The sequence below is a fragment of the Podarcis tiliguerta genome (genome assembly GCF_965153285.1).
Source record: "Podarcis tiliguerta genome assembly, chromosome: 5".
NCBI lineage: Eukaryota > Metazoa > Chordata > Lepidosauria > Squamata > Lacertidae > Podarcis > Podarcis tiliguerta.
Genome location: NC_139538.1, coordinates 16,586,431 through 16,607,862, shown reverse-complemented (window position 1 = coordinate 16,607,862; position 21,432 = coordinate 16,586,431). Strand labels below are relative to the sequence as shown.

At 42.9% G+C, this 21,432-nt stretch overlaps 1 protein-coding gene and 1 long non-coding RNA gene across 2 annotated transcripts in view; both read left to right on the top strand.

The window, feature by feature from the left end:
* The window catches only part of LOC310678534, a 241,139-nt gene that overhangs the window by 84,646 nt on the left and 135,061 nt on the right, over positions 1-21,432 (top strand). The gene's annotated exons all lie outside the window — the stretch shown is intronic.
* SERPINI1 (serpin family I member 1) overlaps positions 1-21,432 on the top strand; it is a 101,831-nt gene that overhangs the window by 41,271 nt on the left and 39,128 nt on the right. The window contains exon 2 of the mRNA XM_083442390.1: positions 19,752-20,024. Coding sequence (XP_083298516.1) covers positions 19,775-20,024 — 250 coding nt within the window. The 5' untranslated portion in view covers positions 19,752-19,774. The remainder of the gene's footprint in view (positions 1-19,751; positions 20,025-21,432) is intronic.

Sequence of the window (21,432 nt, the reverse complement as noted above, 5' to 3'; positions counted from 1 at the left end):
TGCCAAGCAGGAAACACCATCAGAGCACTCCTGACATATGGTTGTCAAGCCTCTGCTTAAAGACCTCCAAAGAAGGAGACTCCACCACACTCCTTGGCAATCTAATGATGTCTGGAGAACCATAGGTTCCCTTTTTCTCACCTGTCCTGAATCTCCTGCCAATCAGTTTTACTGTATGAACTAGTTACAGTATTTTGAGAGACCGAGTAACATTTTCTTCTCTGTCCACATCAGCCTAGCTTTATCAATCTCTGCTATGCCACCCCCCTTCCACATTATCATAGCCACCCATAACTCATTATTTTCAGGGCAGCTTACAAGCAAAGTCATGTTAAAAATATTATATATAACAATTAAATTCAACAAAGAACAATAAAAGATAGCAGCAAAAACCCATTTAATTGTAGCCCTAGGCAGCATAAAACAGTCTGGATTTTAAAAAAACCCAATTATATATTAAAGGACTTACATTTATATTTAAATATGGAGGAAAAGATCATTAAAAAAAAAACCCAGATGCTCTAGCTCAGCACTTCTTAAATTTTAGGCTCTGACATTTTATTGTGTGACCCAGAACAAGATGTCTCTCCTCGCCCCCGCAATTTCCATTGGTTGTTTTTCTTTCACCAGTCCAATAGCAGCAAACACTCATTTCTGTTGGATATTCACTTGAGAGATAGACTTGCTCACTTATTCCCAAATGCCATGCTTAAAATTATATGCACATATGTGTTATCTATATATACAACTATATGATTACAGTGTTACCTCAGGTTACAGACCATTCAGGTTACAGATGCTTCAGGTTACAGATTCTGCTAATCCAGAAATTGTACCTTGGGTTAAGAACTTTGCTTTAGGATGAGAACAGAAATCGTACAGCGGTGGCAGCAGGAAGCCCCATTAGCTAAAGTGGTACCTCAGGTTAAGAACAGACCTCCAGAACGAATTAAGTTCCTAACCCGAGGTACCACTGTATTAAAAATATAAATATAAAACTTGTCAAGTGTTAACTGCTGACATGATATTCTTCCTTTGTCTGTTATAGAAGGGAAAAGTTAAGGGTCAAAAGGTGAGATAGTTTACAAGGATTCCCAAAAGGTTAAATAAGTGTAGAGGTGAGTCCCATTTCAAAATGTCATTAGGAAGCAGAGCTTCAAACTTTCCTTGATAATTTCACATTACCGTGCCCATTTCAGCTCAGTTATATCCCTTTTTCTCTTGCAGGGATGGGTGATTTTGTCAATTTCAGTTTCTCTCCATTTCTTGTTTTTCCAATCTTTAGTTCAGTTCTCCACATTTCCAAATCAGGCTGCAAGATGTTTTTAAAGGTCCTCATGAAAATTCATTAGCATTTTAGTGGAAAGTCTTGCAAAGCAGTTCCCCCGATACAACACATTTCTATATGTTATTTTCACAAATATATACTTTTTAATGCCCACTTTACCTTATCATATGCATTCTTTGACACATTACTTGGCTGAACAAATGCACTGCAAGATTTGGAGAAGTGTGCATTTTAAATGATGAACATCTTTTGGTTAGCATGTTGTGTTAGAAATTGTGAATATTGTAGATTCATCTTTAAATGTGAACTGGGTTTAGTTTCTTCCCCGTTCCTATTCCTATCAGGCCATCAAGGCCATGATGTATGGTTATGCTTCCCTGAGGATTTGAATTGTATGTTCAAGAATTGCAGGTCTGCTCAGGCTGAGTACAATTAATCATGTCATGTGATCTGCCCCATTTTTTTCAAACCAAGGCAGACAGAAAAACCAGGACCTATCATGAGACCTGGTGGGCTGCCATACGTGAACTCAGTTTGCCTTAGTGAGTCACTAACTGCATGAAGAGCTGCTCGTGTATTGTCTCTGAGATGACATCCTTGCCGTTGTTTTATTTATCCTTCTAAATTGGACAGCATGCAGCAAACAAAATGGAAATCAGCTTCAAGTTTTCCTGGCTCTAGGAAGCAAGCAACTAGGTGAATCAACAGCTGGCGTTAAAATGCTGCAGTTTTGTTCTTGGCACTCATGCATGCTGAAATATGAATATAACTGCACATCACTAAGGAAAGCAGAACAAATCTAAAAATGTTTATAATGTGTGGCATATGGTCATAAAGACTCGGGTTCCAAGGCCGTGAGCTTGAATAGCTTTGTTAACATCTACAGACTAAACCAGGGCAAAAAAGATTGGTAAGCCCCTGTGCCACCACTGCAATTGCTTTTTCCGCTGCCACCACCCCGTATCTCACGGAGCCACACGGAGTCCAGTCAGTTGTTAACATTAACAAATAATCAAGTTTATTTTTAAATGCAGGAATAATCTTATGGTTACAGTTAAATTTTCTTGGCAGTTTCTTATTCTTAGTTCCTAAGAACTTCAAACTGCTTATTCCCTCCTATCTATCTGACTCCACCTAACAATTCCTCTCACTCTCTCACAATACAACTCAACCAACCCACTGCCTATTCTTCCCTCTTCCTTCTCCAATTCCCAATCCTCAACTGACTTTCGAAACCTCCCACTCTAACTTTTACTCCTCCCCCTGCATTCTCACCAGCCAATCACATCACACACTCATTTAACCCTTTCCTTATGACCCACCTAGGAGGCAAACACCACAGCTGGTTTGCACATCATGGTAAGACAAGGATTGGGGACTGTTGCTCCTGGAAGGGCAGAGTGAAATGGGAGCAATGTCAGCAGCATGCATCAGCACACTGCTCTTTTCACAGTAAGCCATGGTTTATGGTGTACTGTGATGTGCAAATGGGGCTTGTGTCTTTTTGTACCGCTGCCAAAACATTTTATCTATTGAATGATCCATCAGTAAACAGAAAATTCAGTTCTCGGTATTCCATCAGAGCTCATTGGTAGTGCATCTGCTTTGCATACTGGAAGTCCCAGGTTCAATCCTGGCACACAGAAGCAAGAGTCTGGTTTAAAAGAAGAGAGGAAGAAATATAACGTCTCGGGCATAAGCAGGTGGGATCGTCTCTTCCTTGGAGCCTAGACAGCTATTTGATTTGATGGTGCAGGAATCAGGGCTAGGTTGCGAACTGCAGAGCCGGCTCCACATTTCGTTGTGCTCATATCTACCCCCCTTGTTCCCCATCCCACCCTCTCATCCAACATAACTCTCCTTTTGTCAGTTTGTTTGCACACTTCAGCCTTTTTCCTGAGTGCGTTCTGGGATACTTTGCTTTTCTAGCCTTGTATATTGACTGAAGTGAACATAACAAGGCTGTTATCTGCCATGCTGCCATTGCTACATGAGCAGAAATAACTTTTTTTCTATATTTTTCTTACTGTGCTGAGCTATCAAAGTCAAGAATGAAGACAAATCTCACGTGGCCTTGAAAAATTGTAGCATTATGGAACTGACTAGCTTCAGCTGTATTACAAAAAGGGGTCAGAAAGGAGAGGGGGGAAACTATCACTCCTAAACTCTCCCCTGTGCAAACCTTGAGCTTTCTGGCATCGAATTAAGGACTTGTTTTCTTACAGCACAAACAGAGGGGGAGAGAGAGAGAGAGAGAGACTATTTCTGTCAGTTTTTCATGCCTTATTTGTTTTTTGAAAAATGGATTTAAGGGTGGGGTACAAAGGAATTAGAATGCAGGCAACTCCCCATTTGGACATGCTCTATTTGCATGCAACCAGCCACACACTCAGTGCCTGGATCCCGGAAATGGGGAGCACCCTGAAGAGTCCTCCTGGCTTGTGAGGAGACCCTCCTCCGAGCCCAAAGAGGATATCCTCTTCAGACTTTGAGGAGAGCCTCCACAAGCCAGAGGGGGTAGTGAGGCTTCCTCAGCTGATATGCAGGGAAGCAGCGGTGGCATTCTGAGTTGGGTCTCCTCAGGGGCCAGGAGGACCCATTTTATGCAATTCCATGTATGAACACAGGGGTTCGGAACATAACCCCCACGTAAATGGAGACTCACCTATACAGCGTCACAAATGCAATGTAAATATGATTATGATCAACAATCCAGTATGATTCAGAGGAATAAAACCAGACTACCAACTGAAAATTCCATCTCTGATTTGTTGTGGATTCCACATTAAGAAGGAATAGTTGGGTGGTTCCTCTATGTGTTTACACATCATTCATATATATATATATATATATATATATATATATATATATATATAATTCTTCCTCTCTTCTTCTGTCTTATGCCTGAAATGCTCTTTGGCAGGTTTGCAATGAAGGCAGCTGACAGGGTCTTGGCCTTCCTGAGCGGCCTTGCCAGTGCTGAGCTAAGTGTAACTTCCTAGTGGTTGACGTTGCTTTTTTTTAAAAAAAATGTGATGATGACAGTTCCCAGGTTATATACAATGGGTTCTGAGGCATTGGAATGAAGGAAAAGTCTGTGTGTGAGTTTGTGTGTGTGTGTGTGAGAGAGAGAGAGAGAAAGAGACTTCCCCATAGTGCCTCAGAAACCATCATATAGAACTTGGGAACTGTTGTTGTTGTTAAAAGTGAACCAGCAACCTAAGGAGGTGAATTTCTACACCTGTCTGGGCACACAAAAATGTGCTATTTTTGGCTGCTATTTTTATTTGCATGGACAGATTTGCTGTTCTCTGAACAGGGGTTTTGAAGTCCCTGCTGCTCCAAGAATAAGCTCCAAAACAGCCTTCTGTCAAGGCTGGAGAAAAACCAAAACATTTAGGTACCTAAGGGGATGAAGTATAAACGGTGTCACCTCCCTATGGTTGTAAAATGTAATGATGATTATAAGAGAAGTTGTGTGCACAAAAGTACTTCTTCATACCAAGAATAATTTGAACACAGGGAATTTACTTCCTTAAGGCAGGGCAATGGCCACTGGCTCAGCTGTCTTTAAAATTGGGTTAGATAAATTATCAAGTCTTTTAGTGGCTATTGGCCATTATAGCTCTGTGGGATCTCCTTGTTCATAGGTAGTATGCCAGCCATATACAAGTTCCCGGAGATCGACAGTAGAACGGGGCTTTTGACCATACACCACTTCCAAGAAACTTCTGGTGGGCCTTTGTAGGAAGGAAGGCAGACTCTGAACTACAGAGATGAACCTTTCGTCTAATTTTGCAAGCCTCACGGTCTTTATTTACCTATTTCTTAACAATTTTACAGCCTGCATTTTCGATCCAAAATTCTCAGGCTAGTTCACAGTGATCCATAAAACCAACTTGTTAAGTCCAAGTAAATCCATAAGGTTTAAAATACAAGTGAATGAATCCAATGTAGCAGGAGGGAAAAGTCTAAAATGGCGCAGTACCTGACTAGGTAGGATGTGGGAGACTGGGATTCAAGCCCCCACTTGGCTATGAAGCATACTGGGTGACCTTTCTCTCAGCCTAAAATAACCTCACATGGTTGTTGTGGGTGTAAAAGTACACCATCTTGAGCTCTGTGGAGGAAAGGTGGGGTGTAAATGCAATATTGCCGGGGAATCAAAGACTTGGTGAAATGAAAAGTCCTCCGTTTTGCCTCCTGAAGCTATGGATGACCCTCGTGGTCCCTTCCAACACTACAGTTCTGTGGAAGGGACCACGAGGGTCATCCATAGCTTCAGGAGGCAAAATGGAGGACTTTTCATTTCACCAATGGGGACGTGGTCTAAACCACTGAGCCTCTTGGGCTTGCCAATCAGAAGGTTGGCAGTTCGAATCCCTGCAATGGGGTGAGCTCCCGTTGCTGTGTCCCAGTTCCTGCCAACCTAGCAGTTCAAAAGCACATCAAAGTGCAAGTAGATAAATAGATACCGCTGCAGTGGGAAGATAAACGGCGTTTCCATGCGCTCCGGTTTCCATCATGGTGTCATGTTGTGCCAGAAGTGGTTTAGTCATGCTGGTCGCATGATTTGTCTGTGGACAAATGCCAGCTCCTTTGGCCTGAAAGCGAGATGAGCACCACAACCCCATAGTCGCCTTTCACTGGACTTAACTGTCCAGGGGTCCTTTACCTTTTTATCTTTTACAACTCTGTAACTGGATAAGGGTGGGTGAATAAAACTGCTTCAAAGGTACAGTAACTTGAGTAAGGAATCTTAGAGTATATAAATATAAGACCCGCAAGAAATCATGATCATTTAGCTGGAACAAGCACAGAAATTGATAGAACTTGCATATTTAACACCAGCTGAGGCTCTGCCTCTGCCTATATAGACTAAAAGGGCAGATTTAATTTCAGTCATAGAGTGCAGCAGCAGAACGATGTCATCAGGAAGCCACAGGGACATCTGTCTTAGTTGTGAAGAGCTTCATGCTTTAATCAGCAAATGCAAAATTAGCATATTCATGCTTTAAATGCTCGAATTATTTTCCTCATTGTTTAAAAGTAAGCTTATAGTGTGAAGTAAAAAGAATGACTGGAAATGATTCAGGACTCAGCTAAACTGGTAGGGAAAAAGCGATTTATATGCGTTGTATGTGCAATATAACTTTGTGATGGAGAGTGGGTGGCGCTGTGGTCTAAACCACCGAGCCTCTTGGGTTTGCCGATCAGAAGATCAGGGATTTGAATCCGCTTGATGGGGTGAGCTCCCGTTGCTCTGTCCTAGCTCCTGCCAACCTAGCAGTTCAAAAGCACACCAGTGCAAGTAGATAAATAGGTATCGCTGTGGCAGGAAGGTAAAATGCATTTCCATGTGCTCTGGTTTCTTTTCTTTTTTAATACATTTTTATTAATTTTGACATACAAATTATAAAATGTACCACACAAATTATTACAAATACATTCTTTTTGGACTTCCCTCAGCACCTCTGATGATCTTCCATCTTAATCACTTTATATGCATTACTTAATTTTATATTGTCTTTATCTCTCTTAACATATCATCTCCCCTTCTCCAATTTTACAATATTTCTAACAATACTCCTCACAAAACTTCTTGGAAACCTACAAACATCTGTTCATCACAAATACTTTTCTTATAATTCATAAATTTGCTCCAGTCTTCGGTAAATCTCTGGTCCCGTCAGTTTCGGATCCTTCCTGTTAATTTATCTAATTCTGCATAGTCCATCAACTTCATTCTCCATTCTTCAATCGTCGGCAATTCTTCTTGCTTCCATTTCTGGGCTAATAATATTCTAGCTGCTGTTACTGCATATAAGAAAAATTTACATTCTTTTCTATTTATATCACTTCCCACCATTCCCAGTAGGAATGCTTCTGGTTTCTTTATAAATGTATATTTCCAAAAAAAATTCAACCCATTATATATCATCTCCCAGAAACATTTCACCTTTTTGCATTCCCACCACATATGATAGAATGTTCCCTCTTTTTTTTTACATTTCCAACATTTGCTGCTAGTTTTATACATTTTCACTAACTTAACCGGAGTGATATACCATCTATACATCATTTTCATTACATTTTCTTTTAATGCATTGCATGCAGTAAACTTTAACCCATCTTTCCATAATTTCACCCAATCACTCAGCTGTATATTATATCCAGAATCTTTAGCCCAGTGAATCATAACCGAGATGTGCTCTGGTTTCTGTCACGGTGTTCCATTGCACCAGAAGCAGTTTAGTCATGCTGGCCTCATGACCCGTAAATCTGTCTGTGGACAAACATTGGCTCCACCGGCCTGAAGCAAGATGAGTGCCACAACCCCATAGTCGCCTTTGACTGGACTTAACTGTCCAGAGGTCATTTACCTTTTATTGACCTTTTATAACACTGTGTCACCAGGTGGCGACATGGAGCCCCGGTTTCCCTCTACCTGTTTTCCCTATTTAAATTCACAATGCTTTAAACTGAAACACTTCTCTGATGTGTCTAGATCCAGCCTCAGATTATATCGTGTACTGTTTCAGGCGAGCAATGGCGTTCCACAGAGCTCTTTATTCAGGATTGAAAAAGACTTACCGTATTTTTTGCCCCATAGGACGCACTTTTTCCCCTCCAAAAATGAAGGGGAAATCTGGGTGTGTCCTATGTGGCGAATGCAGGCTTTCGCTGAAGCTCGGAGAGCGAGAGGGGTCAGTGTGCACTGACCCCTCTCGCTCTCCAGGCTTCAGGAAGACATCCGCAGCCTAGGCAGCCCTGCGGGAGTTCCCGCAGGGCTGTCTAAGCTGCGGATAGCAGCCTGCTTCCCGCAGCGCTGGGCAGGCTGAAAGCAGAGCGCCCGGCTCTTCGGGAAGACATCCGCAGCCTGGACAGCTCGGCGGGAGTTCCTGCAGGGCTGTCTAGGCTGCGGATAGCAGCCTGCCGCCGGGCGCGCGGGGCGCCCTGAAGCAGAGCGCTCCACGCACCCGGCAGACATCCGCAGCGTGGGGAGCTCTGCGGGAGTTCCCGCAGGGCTCCCCACGCTGCGGATAGCAGCCTGCTGCCCAGCGCGCGGGGCACCCTGAAGCAGAGCGTCCCTCACGCCGGGCAGACATCCGCAGCGTGGGGAGCCTTGTGGGAGTTCCCAAAGGGCTCCCCACCCTGCGGATAGCAGCCTGTCGCGTGGCGCGCCCTGAAGCAGAGCGCCCCTCGCACCGGGCAGACATTGGCCAGCCCCACAAGCTCGGGGGGACAGCGGGGAGACACAGCGCCGCCATCCCGCTGTTCCCCGACCTGGTTTTGGGGGAGAAACAAAGGAAAACATTTTTTCCTTTATTTCCCCCCCAAAAAACTAGGTGCGTCCTATGGGACGAAAAATACGGTATACTTGCAATGCATTATTAGTCTAACTTCGAATCATTGCTCCGAAGCAATGATTCTTCAACATCAACTTTGCTAGATTAGTCATGTTGTTTGGATGCCTGATTATCATCTTTCAAAGCAACTACTCTATTCCAAACTTAAGAATGGAAAGCGTAATGCTGGTGGTCAACAGAAGTGGTTTAAAGACTCTCTCAAGGCAAATCAAAACAAATGTAGGAAACACTGGCCTGCGAGTGCTCCAGTTGGAGAACAACCTTTACCAAAGGTGCCATGGACTTTGAAGATGCTCAAACTCAGGATGAAAGAGAGAAATGTGCTAAGAGGAAGGCACGCTTGGCAAACCCTCACCATGATCAACTCCATTTATGCAACTAGTTCCAGGGGAGGACTTCAGTCTTCCAAATTTCAGTGGCGCCCTGCACAAGGCTAAAATTTTGTGCCCCCTGCCTCTCGTCTTCGGTTCATAGTTGTGTTGTCTTGTGACACCCCCTAAGCTCAGTACCCAGTGCACCAGCCCTAAATCTTCCTCTGCCAGCTCCCCAGGAAGCCTCACCTGGTACCCTCTTTGCTATCATTCTGATGCCCGGTGATTGCCTTTTTATTCTCCCAGGCTTTTAGAAGTCCAGAGTCTTATATTGTTTAATATGTTTTGGGGATCCATCTGCCTCAGGAGACAGAGTTCTTAAGGATTTCACTGTTAGCTTGTCATTGCAAACCACCCTGGTAACCATTTCAGAAGTTGTAAGTCGATCTAATGACCACATTTGCATTAAATATTTTTAATGGCTGCAAGTGCTTTTAAAGGAGGGAGGATGCTCTCTCTCCCAATTTACCTCTCACCCAGCAGGAGCCAATGATTCTAGGTTGAGAGGAACAGAAATTTCTTGCCAAAAGTCTGGAAGCTATATTTTTCTAATACCCGCTCACAGCTTATTCTGCTGGCCCCCAAATTTGCTACCCCTACACTTCCCAAATTGCACTAACCTAGAGTAACCCCAGGTGTATGCAATAAAGGATAATGGAGTCCACTTTAGTTGATATAAGACACATTCAATGTACAAGAAAATGTCCCCTAATGACTTAGGTTAAAATCCTCTGAATTCAGTAGATTATACCAGGCATAGGCAAACTCGGCCCTACAGATGTTTTTGGGACTACAACTCCCATAATCCCTATCTAACCGGACCAGTGGTCAGGGATGATGGGAGTTGTAGTACCAAAACATCTGGAGGACCAAGTTTGCCTATGCCTGGATTATATATTTTAGTGAACCTCTGTCGTTAGGATCCAGCTACAAGCCTGCAAGATGCTTGGTGTAAACCAGACTGACATATCCCTTTCCCTCATAAGTGCTAACTTGCAAAGATTCTTGACAGCTTGTTGTTTACCTTAAGATACTGCAAAACATCTGAAAACTTTTCAGTGTGTTATGTCAGTCTTACACCCCCAGACATAACACTGCTGAAATCATCTCATGGGGGATCTCTCGGCCTGTCAGTTCAGGGTTTGTATCAATGAAGAGCAGTTCATTGTGAACCCCTGTTCAGGGACTAAGCAGCCCCCAAATCTCTAATGCAGTAGTAGGACTTGTGAGGTGTTTGGCATCAGAATATTATGATCATTGTAACAACTGAATATGCACATCATTTGGAGCGTCTGTGACTTTCATTTTTGTTGTTAATATTGTTTCTTTCCTTTTGAAGTGAGCTTTTTATGTTTTAAGAAGAAAGCACCCTCAGTTTAGGGGAGATTAAACAACCCCTTTATTATTTGTATGCAGTTATATTGGGTGCAGAAAGAAGACCATTACTGAGATTCCTGCATTAAAACATAATACCCCAAAATTGGGGTTCAAATTCCTGCTCCCCGCCCACTTATTAGGAAAACAGAATGTCTTTTTTCCACCTTGACTAATCTTGAGCGCCCCATCAGTGGGAAATTTGTAGAAAAATCTGTTGGAAGAGCAACTGGCACAACCAAAAGTCCCATTGCTTAAAAAATGCATAACTTTGCCCAGATTATTTCTGATATTCTGGATCATTTTATTCCTCGATTCTTGGAGGCAACCTCTTCATTGCCATCTGTTAATTAACAGGGCCAAAGTTCATCTTGTATGATTAAAATCTACATATATTCTACTGTCATAGCATCCATACTTCCATCTGTTGTAGCGCAATGTCTGTAATTATGATAGGCAGGATGCGTTCTGCAGAGTGTGCTATCTTCTGCTGTTTACGTAGAAACTGGCTACAAGCTGAGTTAAAGGCAGAACAAACCATTCTTGATGAGGCCTGGGAACCTGCACAGAATTGAAATTAACTTCTCCAGCCACGCTGTGTCTCAGAGTCAGCACCCAGAAACCAGCCTCCTGGGCCATAGCTGTTCCTCTTAATGGGCCCCATATGCCAGATATTTAGATGGTAATGCATACATTACAGAGAGCATATGTATTGAAGAACTGTCAGGGGGCAAGTTGGCCAAGTTTGATTTATGAGTTTATACTCTAAATACTACAAGGAGAAGTAAAATAGGAGAAAAGGAGGTGTAGGCTTGGTAACATTGCCCATCACTCCATAATGGGTTTGCTCTGTCTCCACGATCAGGGGCAGTAATTCTTCTGAATAACAGTTCCTAGAAGCCACAGGAGGTCCTGCTTGCTGATTTTCTGCAGCCATCAGGTTGGCCTCTGTGAGAACAGGATGCTGAATTAGATGGGACACTGGCCTGATCCAGCACGCTCCTCTTAAGTTCTTACGTTTGAATATATGATTAGGCCGGTGCCTTTATTTCATTTATTTTTATTTATTAAATCTATACACTGCCCTATACCCGCAGATCTCAGGGCAGTTCACAGCATAAAATCGCAATATAAAATACTATTTTTATTATTTATTATTTATACCCCGCCCATCTGGCTGGGTTTCCCCAGGCACTCTGGGCAGCTTCCAACAGAATATTAAAATACAATAGTCTATTAAACATTAAAAGCTTCCTGAAACAGGGCTGCCTTCAGATGTAGTCTAAAAACCACAAAACCCATAATAAAAATAAAAACAACAACGAACCAATAACGCGCGCCCCCCCAACACATTTTTAAAAGGGCATAGGATGTCAATCAGCTAAAGGCCTGGTTAAAGAGGAAACATTTTTGCCTGGTGCCTAATCGTGTGTAATGAAGGCACCGGGTGAATCTCCCTGGGGAGAGCATTCCACAATCAGGGAGTCACTGCAGAAAAGGCCAGTTCTCATGTTGCCACCCTCATGGAGGAGGCACAGAAAGAAGAGTCTCAGAAGATGATCTCAGGATCTGTGGAGGTTCATATGGCGAGAGGCAGTCCTGAGCCTTTAAAGACTTTATAGGTCAAAACCAGCACTTTGAATTGGGCCCAGAGACTAATTGGTAGCCAGTGCAGTCAAACCAGGTTCGGTGTACAGTGGTACCTCGGAGTTAAGTACTTAATTCGTTCCGGAAGTCCGTACTTAACCTGAAACCGTTCTTAACCTGAAGCACCACTTTAGCTAATGGGGCCTCCTGCTGCTGCCGCGCCACCGGAGCACGATTTCTGTTCTCATCCTGAAGCAAAGTTCTTAACCTGAAGCACTATTTCTGGGTTAGCGGAGTCTGTAACCTGAAGCGTATGTAACCCGAGGTACCACTGTAATATGCTCAAACCGTCTTGCCCCGGTGAGCAACCTGGCCGCTGAATTCTGCACCAGCTGAAGTTTCCAAACCGTCTTCAGAGGCAGCCCCACATATAATGCATTACGGTAATCTAACCTCAAGGTTACCAGAGCATAGACAACAGTAGTTAAGCTATCCTGTGCATCAAATTGATGAGGTCTGAGTTTTAAGAAAGTATATATAGAGCAGGCAGGTAAGAATAAGTAGTGGCATTAAAACTCATTATGTAGTTGTTTCAAAACCTCAGGGTGTTTTGCCTTGTGAGATAGTTTACAATTATTCTCATTTCATACATGTTGTATGGAGACTGAGATAATGGGTTGCCCACAGTTGCAGAACGAGCCCAAGGCAGAGCTGGGACTTGTCAAAATCCCCTTATCAGAGTCCACTTCTTCTATATACTGGCACACAGCAGCTTTCATTAAGGAACAAAAGTACCTAGGGAATAATAATGAATAAACGTTGATTTCTGTTTTGGTTCAAATGAATTGTTTGCCTTACAGCCCTTGAAAGAAAATGACGATGGCCATGCCTCAGAAAGAGGAAGATTATTTCTCACCTCTCCCCTAGGAAAATGTTAAAATGGCTTTATGGCACTGCTGAAATAGGTAGTTGAGCCTCAAGCAGCATTCAAAGCCAACCGTGGTCAGGGCTTAGATAATTTATTTTTCACCCTACTACTGCAAATAGTGAGGTAAATAAGAGATGTGGACAGTGGAGCTATTATTACTTCTTCCTCAGCTTGCTAAATACTCGATAAATGATGTGTGGAAAATGATTTGTTTTTTTAAGTGTAGCATCATAAATGTACTGTCCTCCGCAGACGAAAAATGCAATGACCTAATTTGCAGTTCACAGTAAGCCACAATGAGGCACACCAAGGTTTGGTTTAGTGTGTTGCCCAACCCAAGCTCTCTCTCTCTAGACTAGCCATACTCTGTAACCAAGAATAAACATTGGTTACAGCCTGTGGTTAGTCTTCACAGCCAAGAGCCTGGGTTGGAATGGCATGCTAAGACTACCACCACCACTACTACTAATTATTATTATTATTATTATTATTACCCCGCCCATCTTTCTGGGTTTCCCCAGCAACTCCGGGTGGCTCCCAATCAAATATTAAAAACACAATACAGCATTAAACATTAAAAACTTCCCTAAACAGGCCTGCCTTCAGATGTCTTTTCAAAGTAGGATAGTTGCTTATTTCCTTGACATCTGATGGGAGGGCGTTCCACAGGGCGGGCGCCACTACTGAGAAGGCCCTCTGTCTGCTTCCCTGTAACCTCATTTCTTGCAATGAGGAAACCACCAGAAGGCCCTTGGCGCTGGACCTCAGTGTCCGAGCTGAACGATGGGGGTGGAGATGCTCCTTCAGATATACAGGACTGAGACTGTTGGCAGCCAGGGACGAATGAAACATCTGCAAGCTCAGATCCAGGAGTCTACACTACCCCGCCAAGCCATCATTTGGCTTGACACGTTGCGTGACTCAAACCAGTCTTATCCCTCTGTTGTGGAGGGCATAGCTGAAGCAAGCTTACCATTGTATGAGTGGTCTATGAAGTGACACAGGTGGCTGTGGGGCAGAGAATTCACCTACTGATGTCCCCTGAAGCAGATTTTGTATAATTGTCAAGTCTTCACGTAACTTAAGTTTGGGGCCTTGGTAATTTAAGCAAAATTGGTTGCTTGCAGAAAAACTCTTCGACTGATGCTATGTCATAATGAGCACGCACTCAAAATGCCTGTTAATTGTGAGTTGCACATGCGACTCTGGTGGAATCTAGACACATGTTAAAAACGTTTTGAAAAATATATTGGATTTGCCATAGCTCACCATCGCCATCTAATATCACATTTGTATAATGCACTTTACAACACACTTAAAAATGTTTTATTTGCAGTTGTATAGCTGAGTGCTCTGTGTATCGTGAACTTCTTAAGAATAGAGGAGGCTCATATTTGGCTGAGCACTGAAAGGAATATCTATGAGGCCATATCCCTTTCAGGCACTGACTATTGGACATACTCATGAGAAGAGAAGGTTCCCTGGAAAAGACCCTGATGTTGGGAAAGATTGAGGGCACAAGGAGAAGGGGATGACAGAGGATGAGATGGTTGGACAGTGTTCTTGAACTACCAACATAAGTTTGACCAAACTGCGGGAGGCAGTGGAAGACAGCAGTGCCTGGTGTGCTCTGGTCCATGGGGGTCACGAAGAATCAGACATGGCTAAACGACTAAACAACAACATTAGACATACTGGCTGGGCTTGATGGGATTTGTAGTCTAAGAACATTTGGAAAGATTACACATGATTGAATAGTCCTCCGTGTTGCAAAAAAAAATAAATGTTCTACATAGTAAAGAAAAGTTTAAGTGAGTTTAAGTTTCCTAGCCTTTTCCCTAATATTCTAGAGTTGTACATACGAACAATTATTTTCATGGGAAGGAGTCAGCCATGCAGGTCTCCTACCAGGAATGATTTTAGCCATCTCAACCTGCTGTTTGCATATGGTAGGCATTCATGCTGCTGCCAAAACACACACAACAGCCTATTACACTGTGTTTCTTCACCTATAAAATGGGTTTAATAATATTCAATTACACACCACTCTGAGCTGTCACAATATTTAATTGGATAATGTTTGTGGAGCACTGTGCTAATAAGATACACCGTATAAATGTTAAGTATTATTATCGCAAAAGGTCAGCAAAGAGAAGGGAACAAACCACCTATTAACAACCACCATAAATGAACCGTATCCAAGTCAAGCAAGACGCTGTCTCTGCACTTTTTTAAAAAAATAAAAGACGGGGGCATTGTACAGATTCATAAACAGATTGTGTAATGACAACGTTCTCTCTCTCTTCATGCTTTGCAAGACAAACCTCCCAGGGCAAATAATTTGATGGTTTCAGGCCAGCCACTATTTTCCTGATGGATTAGTGTATTGATGTTGAACAAAAGGGATTAATTTATAGTGTAATGTGGGGACCTCATGGCAGGAACCAACTGCATGTTAGGCTCTTCGTCAGGGCGATACTCTTTTCCATTTTCTCCCTTTCTGGTTACTATCTCTCATTTCAGGAAGATAAGAGTGGACAGAAAGCCCACTCATCATGATACGATTTAAATATGCTCAGTGATCCCTGGATTGTCCATGTGCCTGATATAATTAAGGACATTGTTGATCCAGAACATGCAATTCAAGAAATTTGAACCACTTAAGCTGGTTGAATTGCTTTTTGGGTTGTTATTTCTCAGATTTTTTTATATTGGGTGGCAAAATAATTCTCTTTTTTTGCCATATCATTTTTATTAATTTTACAACAATGCTTTCCATTACAATCTCTCCTCTTATATTATACAATTGGGCTTTTTAGGGCCATGACTTCCTTCAAACCTTCCTTATGATTTTCTATCTTTCATTTCAAATTTCTGCATTTTCACTACTTAACCATTGCTTTCAAATCAAAAACATCAAAGCATCATATTTTCTTATTCTTCTCTGCAGTGATTTTTATACCTTTCCTTACAAAGCTTCTTGCAATCCTACCATCATGTTTGATTGTCTACAATTGTCTTTCAAATAATTTACAAATTTAGTCCAGTCCTTGGTGAACTTCTGGTCCCGCTGTTCTCGGATTCTTCCCGTCATTTTGGCCAGTTCCGCAAAATAATTCTGCTAGTGCAAGGACCTTCTCCACTCTTTGCATGCCTGCTAAATGTGTTCTCTTGGTTTCCCAACTCTCTTGAGCAGATTTGGTGGGGCTTCCAACATATATAATAGAACATTAAACATTTAAAAACTCCCCTATACAGGGCTGCCTTCAGGTATCTTCTAAAGGTTGTATAGCTACTTATCTCCTTGGCTCGGGGGTTGCACAACTTCATAACCTCCAACATTTCTCAAATGAAAATAAGGACATCCTAAGGAATGACAAACCTAGACAGAATCTTAAAAAGCAGAGATATCACTTTGCCAACAAAGGTCCGTATAGTTAAAGCTATGGTTTCCCCAGTAGTGATGTATGGAAGTGAGAGCTGGACCATAAAGAAGGCTGATCGCTGAAGAATTGATGCTTTTGAATTATGGTGCTGGAGGAGATGCTTGAGAGTCCCATGGACTGCAAGAAGATCAAACCTATCCATTCTTAAGGAAATCAGCTCTGAGTGCTCACTGGAAGGACAGATCCTGAAGGTGAGACTCCACCTCATGAGAAGAGAAGACTCCCTGGAAAAGACCCTGGGGTTGGGAAAGATGGAGGGCGCAAGGAGAAGGGAATGACAAAGGACGAGATGGTTGGATAGTGTTCTCGAAGCTACCAGCATGAGTTTGACCAAACTGCGGGAGGCAGTGGAAGACAGAAGTGCCGCGCGCGCTCTGGTCCATGGGGTCACGAAGAGTCGGACACGACTAAACAACAACAACAAAAGGAAAGATGGGACATTCCAGGATCAGATCAGGAACTAGGGTGGCTTCTTTAAAATCATGACTGTCCCTGGAAAACAGGGACACTTGGAGGGTCTGTGGCAGTTCAGATGGGGGCTGCATTTGTAATTCGGTGCATAATGCATCCGTTGTAATGTACATGTTGTGAAGACTGCATGCTGCAAATAAGAGGCATCACCCTGTGCTCCTCATGGAGCTCCAACCATTAATGGCTGGCACGGTTTTTGCTCTCCTATTTGCTGACTAGACCAGCCAGCCAGAATTGTAGGTGGAAGAGTGATGCCTGTCTTAGAAGAAGAAGCCTCCCAGCTTCCCAGGAACTGATAAGTGAATGCAACCATGAGCACACTGTCCAGAAGGACTAACATTTATTCATGGACCTCCTAAGCAGAAGGAACCGAAGGTGTAAATTAGACTGACAGCATCCACAGTGAACTGTAATGTAAGGTTCCATTCCAAGCTATTTTTCTCTACATCCTGGCAAAAAAGCAATGTGCCATGCTTTCACGTGTCAAAGAAAACATATGTCTTGGATGTCCTTTTTTGCATTAGGAGTTAACCCCGTCTTCTAATAGGTGTATAGCAGGAGCGAGAAACCTGTTGGTCTCCACAGACGCGACAGCAATACTTCTGAATACCAGTTGCTGGAAAACACAGGAACTGGAGAGTGTTTTTGTGCTCATACTCTGCTCACTGGTTTCCACAGGTATCTTGGTGGCCACTGTGAAAACAGAATGCTGGACTAGCAAGTTCTTATGATCTGCTGGACTATAAGTCCCAGCCAGCATGGCCATTGGCCATACTGGGTGGAGTTAGTGCAATGTAGAGGAAGGACCCCCCCCCCATTCCTGGTGTAGTGTGTGTCTTTGTGTTACAAGAAACTTCTCCACCATTCATGAGACACAACATTCATTTAAAGGCTGAATCTACGAAAACTGGCACACTTCTCTTAATCAGGGTAGCAAATGTGCTGCCTAGGGTTGCAACTCCTATCAGCATGGGCAGTGGTCCAGGATGATGGTAGTTGCAGTCCAACAACATCTCGAAGGCACCATGTTGGCTGCCGTTGCTCTACATCAGTGCTTCCCAAACTTGGGACTCCGGCTGTTTTTGGACTACATATCCCATCATCCCTGCCCACTGGTCCTGCCCACTATGGATAATGGGAGTTGTAGTCAAAAAGCAGCTGGAAACCCAAGTGTGGGAAACATTGTTCTACATGCTTCTTGCAAATTCAAATCCCACTGTGTGTTCAAAGGATTCACTTCTCTGGCATAGCAGAGTTAGCCTTGATGCTTATCGGGGCAAAGAACCTTTCAAGGAACTGGCTATTGGATATCCATTTTATGTGTTTTTGCAGTTGGATGAGGCATTGCCTCCCTCGTAAGTTTTGGTTTCTCGCAGTTTCACATTTCCCCAGTCTTCTTCAGTTTCCTCCATTTCTGCATTTGTTTGTGATTTCCGTCGGCATTTTCGTACACATTTTGTTGTCGACGTTAGAAAGCTGCGTCACAACATTTGAGGAAGTGCTCTTGGCTTCACGGGTTAGTTTGGAAGTGGCAAACGAGGCAGGTTTATGCTATAATGCAAACTGGTCAAATTTCTCCCTCCTCTCCCTTTCTCCCCCAGAGGCAGCACCTGGCAAAGAGTGGAGTCTAAGGCCCATAAAAGGTTTCACAAAGGGGGTCACAACCAGTGGCAAACTCCTGCTCAAACTCTAGCCAGCAATGTAAAACTGCCATCATCCACCCCCGTCGTTCTGCCCGGACACTGAGGTCCAGCACCGAGGGCCTTCTGGTGGTTTCCTCGCTGCGAGAAGCCAAGTTACAGGGAACCAGGCAGAGGGCCTTCTTGGTAGTGGCGCCCAGCCTGTGAAATGCCCTCCCACCAGATGTTAAAGAGAAAAACAACTACCAGACTTTTAGAAGACATCTGAAGGCAGCCCTGTTTAGGGAAGCTTTTAATGTTTAGCAGGCTATTGTTTTTTAATATTTTGTTGGAAGCCGCCCAGAGTGGCTGGGGAAACCCAGCCAGATGGGCGGGGTATAAATAATAAATTATCATCATCATAATCATCCCTGACCATTGGCCATAGTGGCTGGAGTTGATGGGACAGGAAGTTCAGTAACACCCATAGAGCCATAGCATCACTACCCTACCTTAGGGAAAATCCACCTCCCGACTCGTGGGAGGGAATGGATTTCCATTCTTCTCTCGTCAGGAGAAGAATTTCTTCTTCTTCCCATTTTTGGGCAAGTAACATTCTTGCAGCTGTAGTTGCATACATAAATAAGTTTCAATACTGTTTTGGTAGTTCTACACCTATAATTCCCAAAAGAAAAGCTTCTGGGGTTTTTGTGTGCAAATGTTACCTTAAACATCTTTTTCAATTCATTATATATCATTTCCCATTAAGCTTTAACATTTAACCACATGTGATAAAAAAAACATTCTTTCTCTATATTTCCAACACTTATTAAATTTTGATTTATACATTTTTGCCAATCTACTAGGTGCTAGATGCCATCTATATAACATTTTCATGTCATTTTCTCTTAAACCATAACATGCTGTAAACTTTATGTCCGTATTCCACAATCGTTCCCATGTTTCCGTATCTATATTATAACCAAAATCTATTGCCCAATGTATCCTTGAAGATTTTACTTGCTCGTTCTTTGTCTCCCATTCCAATAATATCATTTTAGAGTAGACAGCACTTTGACATTACATTCCAACAGGTCTCTCTCCAATTGTGATAATTGTTATACATTTTTCTAATTCACTCTTGTGTGTTTGTGAATGGCATCTGAGTTGCTGCTTTTTAAAAAAAGAAAGAAAGAAAATGACACTATGCTCATGCTTAATACAATTTAATGATCCCACTAATCTATTATGTGCACAATATAATATTAACTCGTCAACTCTTTAATTTTCCTTACAGATCTGAAACGCCCTCCGTTCAACATGCTTCTCCTTGGCCTCTTGTCTCTGCTTGTTTTGCAAAGCGATGGCTTCAGCACCAGTTTTCCTGATGAAACCATTGCGGAGTTTTCAGTGAATGTTTACAATCAGCTGAGAGCTGCGGGGGAAGATGAAAACATTATTTTCTCTCCACTGGGAATATCAATCGCCATGGGAATGGTGGAACTCGGAGCTCATGGGTCCACCCTTAAGGAAATCAGACACGCCATGGGATATGAAGGTTTGAAAAACGGTAATGAGCGTTCAACAAAGCGTCAAGCGACACTTATTTGATTATTATTTCGTCCAGTCAATACATTAAAACAACAGCTTAACACTCACCTGGGATTAAATTCCATTGAACTCAGCAGGTCTTAACATCTTAGCAGACACACACAGGGTGGTCCTGCATAACAATCTAGGAAGCGTGAGTGCCACAGATATATTTTTTCTTTATAAATGGCTCTTTCATAGAATTCTAGACAGGATTGATCACCTGTGTTGATGGAAGTGAATTTTAATATTTCTACAAGGTCTCATCTGCTTGAAGGAAAGAAGGGGGGCCCTTAATATGTATTATTAAAGAGAAAATGATGAGTTGGTATATTAATACCTCGGCTCTCAATAATAAAAATGCCCAAGGCAGCTGACAATAAAATTCTCAATAAAAAATAACACATAAAAATCAGATAAGAGCTGATAAAAAAATAAATTAATCTTCTTTTATGCGTATTGAATGAAAAGCTGCTTGAAGGAAGATATTATATTACTTTGGGGGGGGGGGGCGACACCTCATTTTATTTTGGCATCATGCTGATTGGGTGTATGATGTGACAAATCAACACACACACAACTCCCGGGAATAGCTCTGCATTCCTTTTTAAACAAATAGTTTAAATAGATCGTTTAAAAACTATTAAGAAATAATTGCTATTTTTATTTATTTTATTAACTCAATTTATATCCCACTTCCCAGCCTAGCAGCTACCTTCTATACTAGAGGCAACTACTGTCCCATCTTCAAGGGCAGCCCCACATACAGTGCATTGCAGAAGTCCAGATGGGAGGTCACCAGAGCATGGACAGCTGAGGCCAGGCTATTCTGATCCAGAAACTGCAATTGTGATAATTAATTCTAAGCTAAGCATAAGCACACAGAAGCCACTTGAGACTCGAGGGACAAGTTGAAATCTAGGAGTACTCCCAGCCTATGAACCTATTCCTTCAAGAGGAGTTCACCCTCTCCCAGAGCAGGTTGTACACCTGATTCCGGGACACAAAAACCTCCCACCCACCTCTCTTTACATCTTGTAAGGATTTAAGGTAAAGGTAAAGGTACCCCTGCCCGTACGGGCCAGTCGTGTCCGACTCTAGGGTTGTGCGCCCATCTCACTTAAGAGGCCGGGGGCCAGCGCTGTCCGGAGACACTTCCGGGTCACGTGGCCAGCGTGACGAAGCTGCTCTGGCGAGCCAGCACCAGCGCAGCACACGGAAACGCCGTTTACCTTCCCGCTATAAAGCAGTACCTATTTATCTACTTGCACTTAGGGGTGCTTTCGAACTGCTAGGTGGGCAGGAGCTGGGACCGAAAGACGGGAGCTCACCCTGCCGCGGGGATTCGAACCGCCGACCATGCGATCGGCAAGCCCTAGGCACTGAGG